The sequence below is a fragment of the Aptenodytes patagonicus genome, chromosome 3, assembly GCF_965638725.1.
Source record: "Aptenodytes patagonicus chromosome 3, bAptPat1.pri.cur, whole genome shotgun sequence".
NCBI lineage: Eukaryota > Metazoa > Chordata > Aves > Sphenisciformes > Spheniscidae > Aptenodytes > Aptenodytes patagonicus.
Window position 1 is genome coordinate 65,461,442 of NC_134951.1, and position 7,915 is coordinate 65,469,356.

The window sequence follows — 7,915 nt, forward strand, 5'->3', positions numbered from 1 at the left end:
TTCCCAAACTGTTGCCCATTATGGACAAGACAAGGGGCTCCTGGAGTGTACCAGACTGGCTTGGGGAGCGGGGTCAGCTCCCACCCTTCAGCATGGCCGTCTGCGTCTTGAAATTCTGGACCCCATACATACTACACACCTAACAGTCACGTGGGATTAGTACTGCCACAGGTCGGTCATTATCTCTCTTGGCCAAAACCTCCTCTGTTTGATGAAAGATTAGTCTGGGTTACAACCACAAGTCAGGTGAGAAAAAGGTGAGGTGCTGGACAAGGCACCAGCAAGCACAACCTCGAGGCCCTGCCTGTCTTGAGTAACTGCTCCCAAGCGGTACAGTCCCTCCCCCGAGTACAAGCTCAGCTGTTTTATTTCCAGGGTGAAGCAAGTCCTGGAAGGAGTCTCCAAGGTTGTGTGCTGAGAAGCAGCAGCCCATGGGAAAACAGAAATCATGTGATTTCAACAACTTCTGGATAACATACCTTGGTGTGCATGGGGTGGGAAGCCACAGAGTGTTTCTTATGTGCCACATTTAGGGCAGCTCAGTGCTAAGTGTGATGCAGGCTGTAAGCCAGCGATGTGAAGGGCAGTAGACGCAAAAGACTATGGGATAAGCATTAAGGCAGGGACCGCTACAAGGCATATGTGGTGCAAATGAGGCCTGTTTGGTGCAGAACATGATAGACAGAAATCAGGCCCAGGATTGCCAAGTTTTACATATCGTTGCTAGAAGTCCCAGCTAATGTCCATTTCTCACACTACCTGGTAAAATGTTTTTCAGGTACTAAAACATTGCCTATTTCCTATGTTTTCACAGTTTTGAAGAGATTTTCCAAATACCCAGGAGAAGGTGTTGGCATACTGTGTTTATATGGTAAGTCTGGTCTGAAATGCATTGGACCCGGCATGCATCTGCCATGCACAAAACGGTACAAGCTCAGAAGGGTTGCAGAACTGAAGATGCTTTACAGAGCTCAGCCAGACTCAGTGCCTGTGTGGGTTGTACAGGACTACTTTCTCTCTCTAAGGCTGCACCTAAAACCATTTCAAATCTGGTTTTCTCTTCATTGTACAGTCCCTTGGTCAGAATAGGGCCAAGGCCCATTAAGCATTAGGGAGGCCCTATTGATTGGTGTGTAAGGCTGAGAAACATGGACACTTAGTGCTTATACAGTCTAAAAACCAGGAAGGGGCGAAAGGGACAAAAAGGCTTCCTTGGCAAAGATTTGTTCTGCAGCAAATTGGCAAACTTCACATTTCACACATTTCAGTATCAGTCTTTTTTCTAGTGTTATCCTGGCAATCTACATGATATCTTCGGGAAAACAATAATTTCTAATTAAAGATTTCACATGACAGAACATTCATACTAAAAAATAGTTGCACTGGCTCAAGCACTAGTCAAAAAATATACCACTGATACAGGTACACAACAGAGTGATCAAACTGCTTTCTTCTAAATAAACTCAACTGCTGCAGCTGCTGAGCAAGACTGCAAAACAGCAATGATACAGGATAACTGCCACGGCTCGTGAGGAGGTGGATCACTGTAGGGCATTCCCCTCCTGTCTATGGTGACTGTGTAACAGCTAAGGAATTATGTTATGGGGCGGTTCGCAGGGGATGCGGCCGGTCCTTTTCATAAAGCCTTCCAAAAAGCGTCACTGTTACGAGCGGTTTCGATGTGCCATGCCTACTTTTCAAACGTCCGTCACGTAGCACCTAGTTGAAAAGAGAAAGTATTATGCTAATAGTCCACTAACACAGTAGCGATATTGCATGGTACAGAAAGGACAGGCCTTAGAGGTTCAACATGCAGCACTTTTAAAAGACAATCACGAGAGTGAAAGAAACGAGAATTCGCTCTGGCTCTGCCATAGCCTTCCCACATTTCCTTGGGGAAATGACCCTGAAGGTCTTTAAAACTTCCTCCAGCTCCATCTTTGGAAAAAAAAGATCATTTTCTCTGCCTCATAAGAAGGTTAGAGTGAGAATAACTGATTTGTTAGGTTCTCATTAGTTACTCATACATGGCAATGAAGGTTATATACATATCTAGGAGAGTAATTTGAAATCTTTTTTGATTTGTAGACCCCAAAACAATGAAACAATTTCCAGATGGAAGTAGAGAATTTCAGGCTACTTGCCATATGTTGCTTTTCTTAGTTACTTTTTACAGATCAATCACTGCTGTTAATAGACTGTGAACACCTGCAACATTTTAAGAGCCTCTGTGACAAACAATAATCATGTATTTGTTAAGAAAATATAAATTATTTTTTTTAAATTAGACCATGATCTTATTTTAGCACACCAATAAATCTTTGATCTGTATATTTTTACAGAAGTCCCATTCAAAACAAATATGCAGGATGAGCAATGCTTTTCCATTCTCTACCTTGTAAAAAAATCACCCTTGTTTCCCTTAAAATTCTTCAGGTCTTTTTCACTGTCTTCATTGTCTCTTGTAAGCTATTAAATACCCATTCCAAATCAATTAAGATTTCATCTAGCCTCTTACATAAACATAATATAAGGTTGATGAATGAAAACATGTTTTGGCAAAAATATAGGATGACATTTCAAACAAAAAAAATAAGCCCTACAAAACCCCCAAAAATCCCTTTTAACATTTTTAACTGCATAGGATCTCTGCTCTTATGTGTGATACCCATTAGTATTTTTTCTTGCTTGGACAATTTCTCAGAGTATTTGATTTCTTTGTCTCCTAAAATGCCCATCAGCAGAAACCTGTAGAAAACAGCTCCTTGAAAGCTGCCATTTATAGATTTGGGACCTGAAGTGGGAAGGCATGTTTGCTAAAGAAAACACTGAAGAGATCCTCAGCCTTAGCATTTATACGTTCTCATCAGTAAGGATGAATTCAATCCATCCGTTTAAATGTCCTCTTGAGTTATGGTCCACAGAACCAAAGAAAGTGGTTCTTGGATGGGATTTTTCTGCCATATCAGTTTCCAGTGCCATGGCCTGGAAAACCTAGCATGACACAGCTCCAGGGTGTCCCGTTACCTCGAACTCCCCAGGGGCCAGCTGCACCCCACTGTACAAGACTTCTGGAAAGACGTAGTTAGTGCCAAACGTGCCGCTGAGGGAGAACGTCTCAAACTTGGTCTGCGCAGTCTCCACCGGCTGCCCGCATGTGTTCAGGTCAGTGCTCTTGCACTTGAGCAGCGTGCATATCTGCGGGGAGGAGGGTACAGAAAGGCAAAATACCACTAAGCTTTCAACAATCAAGAGCTGGCTTTGATTGTAAGAAAAGTTCTCACAATGCAGGAGCAGACATGTTTTGGGATGGTTGGGATGTAGGCATATACAGCCCACACTCACCCCTACAAAACCAATTACCTGCCAATGGTATTTTATGAGAGAACCGTGAAGCCCATCAAATGCACCCAGGACATAAACTTCATCTTTGCTCTTGTTTGCCATCCGATAGATCAAATGACAGCAGAGGTCTCCTTGGCAAACCGTGTAATTTCCAGCTTTGCGCCTGAGTTCACTGAAAGTGAATATATCCCGCCGGACAGCTCCCAAAAAAGTGTCTTTTTCTCCTGGAAATTTCTTGATGCTTGTGGCAAAGGAGCTCCAGTTGACGGCGGGGGGGTAGGTGGGAGAAAGACGGGGGCGTGCACTCAGCTCTGCTAGCAGGAGACGTCCCTCCTCAGTCCCACTGTCGTAATGGTAGGCGGCGGGTCCCTCCGGCGTGAACAGCCCGCTGCCTGCCAAGGACACCCACCAGCCCTCCGTCAGCCGGCACCCCAGAGCACAGCTCGGCAGGGGGGCCAGCCGCCCCCCGTGCCACACCGGCGGGCTTTTTCAGTGATGCTATTTTCAGTCAACATGTTACGGAGAATTTTGGAATAATTTTAAAGCACAGAACCGCTAAAATACCCATCATAGTGTAAAAACATGACCTAAACTTCACAGGTTAAACATGACCTTCACAGGTTTTGTGCTTCGCTGGATCTTGAATCTGAGCCTTAAATGGCAATTTCACACACAACCATCCCTTTTTTTTAAAGAACTTATGTTAATTTAAATAGAAATCAGAGCTCTAAGAGTGGTGTATTTGCCAAAGAAGGAAATGATGGGGGTAATTACGTTTCACAGAAGGAAACCCAGGGCTGTGGCCTAAATTCAGCTCAGTCTATTTAGAGCAGGAAAAAATGTTCCTTTGTGGCTTCGGCTTCAGGGGAGAGTTACAGATGCAGCTACAGCAATGTTTTCTCAGTTTACAGAAAAAAAATTGGCAGTAAATATCTATTCAGATCAAACCGAAACATAAATACCTCTAATTCTTCAGCAGCCACAAAAACCTGAAAATGTTTTATTCAATATACAACGGGAATCCTCCTTTTGGTTTTAGGTTATTAAGTTCTGTTTAAAACATTTTTTCTCCATTGAACTGTTGATTGAATTTTAAACAAAAAAATGCTGCTTCTAAATGAAAGGCTGAAAATTTAAGTGAAACTTTGTGCTATTTTTGAAATAAAATTTCACTTCTGTATTATCAAAATTTCATGTCATGCAGTTTCTCATTCTACCTCTCCCAGAACATTCAACATTTCCTTGCCTGAAGCTGTTTACTACATTCAGTACAACATCAAGAATATTTTTAGTCTGATTGAAACACTATTTTCCAGAGACTTCACTATTTGTAAAACATTTTTGCCTGCTTCTGAATCCAGTACTCTGAAGACAATTTCCCTTTTCCCAAATGCAACTCACCTGTCATCGCCAAGATGATGTTGTGAGTATTTGCTGAAAGCAAATTGACACCCATGCCCATAGCCCAGGCAGAGTGAAACTCAACCGCAGTCAGAAACGGCAGGACATTCATCCAAGCCGTCGGGAAGAGCACGGTGTCCACCTGCAACTCGCTCACCAGGACCACGGCAGGCTCCCGGAAAAGGATGTCGAAGCACGTGAAAATGCCAAACTTCCCAAAGGGGGTCTCAAAGGTGACGGCTTCTGGCTCTTTTGGGTAATTAAACTGAGTTTCTCTTCTAAATAGGTTGTACTGCCCGTGAAGAAAATGGCATATTAGAAACTAAAAATAAAGCAAGGTTATGAACAGCTACTTTCGCATCTGAGATAGGCATTAAGGCAAAGCTGGGGGTTGAGATACCTGAGCTGGCCAGCACAGCAGGTTTCCAGCCAGCCAGCTGACCCTCTCCCCCTGCAAAACGGGGTGGCTGCGCCCCAGCTGCCTCCTGGAAGCAATGCCCAGCCAATATTAACTGCTAAACCCTGCCAAGACATCACCTGCAAAAGCGCTATCTGGCTTGGCTAAAACTGTGCTGAGGACCAGCTAACATTTACTGAGTATGGAAAACTGTCACTGCTTCTTTCCCGTTTAGTATCATAAATGTAGCCCTTAGGTGTTTGGTATCCAGCATGTGCTCTGCAGCTGCGGTGCTCCTGGGAATAATGCCTGATCGATCAAGCACTTGCCTAATTTTCCTTCTGGCCATAAGATCCTCGCATCGGATCATCCTGGATTGGTTGTCGCTCTACAATTGTGTAAAATTATTATATAAACTGTCTGAAATTGGTGCCAGAGAGATGAAAAGTATACTGATAATCAGTTACAGGGTGATGCTGAAATGCCTCTTTACCTTGTGGTAACGAGCCACCAGTTTCCCCTCCGGGTCAAAGACGACATCAGTGTTGTACTGATAGCGACCGTCGCTGGGGCAGCCGGCATCACTGGAGTTACACGGCTTCTTGTCCCCGATGTTTGCAACCACATAGATGGAGTTATTCCTGGCCATGCAGCTGAGTCGTTCCTGCACTGGTGCTGGAGCAAATCTAATGCATTTTTGGTGAAAGAAAAAAACGAAAAAAGTTTAAGTTCAGATGTGGAAGAAATGCATTCAAAATTACTATTCCACTAACTGCATATCCCCAGGTGCAGAAAAAGGGATAGATCAAATCATAGTTTCTCTTCATTTTCTTCTCTGTTCATAGCATCATTTTAAATTGCCGGTCTCTTTTAGCTTTAAAAAATGGTCTCCCTGTGTTCTTCTTTCCTGTACCCTTAACAATGTTATTTTCTGTGTGGATATAATTCCCAGCTAACACACATACAAAGATATGGACAGCTTCAGAAAACAAGAGGGGAGACTAAATCAATATACAAATATAAACTTCAAATAACTTAAAAATAAATTTTCAGGCAGACCTAAATCTTGATTTAAAAGACCATTTTAGCCTTTTTTAAGACTCTTCACTCTGTTTAAGGCAGCTGCCCATAATCCTTTAGTAAAAAGTGGCCACAATATTTACAGAGCTGAGGACTCTTGAAATCTTGCTTCATAAAGCCTCAGAACAGAAGAATACAAAAGCTTAGCTTAGTGACGAACTGGTCCTCTTGGACCTCCCTGCTGACACACGTTCAGAGCAGCCCTGTGTAACACAGCAGACTGTGCAAGCAGTTGGATTTCTAAAAGGCATTTTTTTCAGACCTAGAGAAATATTTTGTGCAATTTGATTTAGAAATCACCCAGCCACGTGAGCTGAGGATTGAATCACCTTGTCTGATCTATGTATCCAACATGATAATAAACTAGCTTATACTTACAGAAGATTTTCACAATTGATCTGAAGTGATGAAGTTTTACATGTTTTAAAAACAATTATTTTGCCTAAAATTTCCTCATTTTCCTCTTTTTGCCATTTTTAAAAGTGAGACTGTCTCAATGCTTTTTACCTTGCATATTCCCATTGCCATTTAATTAAGAGTTCTTTTTGGTGCATCCCATTTCTACAGTACTTGGGATTTTTAACAGATTAAAAAAATTAGCAGTACTTAGACATTTACTGGGAGCAGCTCATGACTCCATGAGACACTAGTTCAAAACCACATAAATCACTGCAGAAGAAATCACCTTGTGGGGTCGGTGCAAGGAATCCAGTTCACCACCGGATCAGGGATATCCTCCAGGTAGGGGTAGATGGTTTCTCTTGTGAAATGCCAGCCATAAATGCCGTCTTCAGGAGTCACAATGATGTGGGCGCCCTGACACAACAGGCTCCGTTAAGAATTCACCCATCGACAGATAACCAGAAGGGTCAGCAGGAGCAGAAAACACTAATTAACAATGCTCACAATACACCTGGTACCTGCTGGGCGGCTTCCTTGATGGCTCCTTCCAAGACATCCATGTTTTTGTTCATCAGGGCCAAAGCATCGTCAGGAGAAACAGGCTCACCAGTGGCATCTGGCAGGATGACCGCGTGCTCGTAGACGGCTGCAGTGAAGGTGTCGGAGGCAAGGGCCTGAAGGACTGCGAGTGCAAACACCGCAGCGTGCAGGAGAGGCTGGGACGGGAGCATGGCTGGTGCCTCACAGCTCCTGGATCAGGCATGGGGAATATAAGCCAGATAGAAAGAGGAGGAGTAAAGACTAGTAAGTTTGCTTTGGAAATAATCTTCTATTGAGTAATCTGGGAAGGTACAGTATAGTTCTGCCAACAGTCAGGATATTTATTTATACTAAGAAGTCAAAGAGACATTTCTAGGAAGTGGAACTTGTTTCCAATTTGAAATGCTGTAAATAAAACATGAACAAAAGGCTAAGAGAGCGTGTCAGAAGCCATGCTGATCTACAAGAGTCTCCATGGAAGGAGCACTTACACACTCCATTCATACATCCCTCTCCAGGCTTCTAAACCCATCTCAGGACAAGCCCAGACTCTCGTAGTTAGGGCACACTACTCTGTATAACTTTACTGCACGTGGCTGCCATCGGTTAAAAATCCAGCCAGGGGTGAAGGCAGACTGCCTGCCTGAAGTACAGCCCTCACGCTTCAGAGTGTAGCTGATTCATCTACGCTTATGAGACAGGTGGTCCTGCCATGCCTCTTGCCTTTGGCCAAGGGCTTATTATAGTTGT

At 43.4% G+C, this 7,915-nt stretch overlaps 1 protein-coding gene across 1 annotated transcript; it reads right to left on the minus strand.

Annotated features, from left to right (window-relative positions):
* Nucleotides 1-843: 843 nt before the first annotated feature.
* On the minus strand, nucleotides 844-7,393 carry LOC143158113 (pantetheine hydrolase VNN2-like). The gene is made up of 7 exons (XM_076333628.1): nucleotides 7,144-7,393; nucleotides 6,909-7,039; nucleotides 5,637-5,829; nucleotides 4,747-5,038; nucleotides 3,364-3,737; nucleotides 3,028-3,198; nucleotides 844-1,719 (listed from the first exon to the last, which is right to left on the minus strand). The coding sequence occupies exons 1-7, from the start codon at nucleotides 7,354-7,356 to the stop codon at nucleotides 1,600-1,602; spliced, it is 1,494 nt and encodes a 497-aa protein (XP_076189743.1). The 5' UTR covers nucleotides 7,357-7,393; the 3' UTR covers nucleotides 844-1,599.
* Nucleotides 7,394-7,915: the final 522 nt, after the last annotated feature.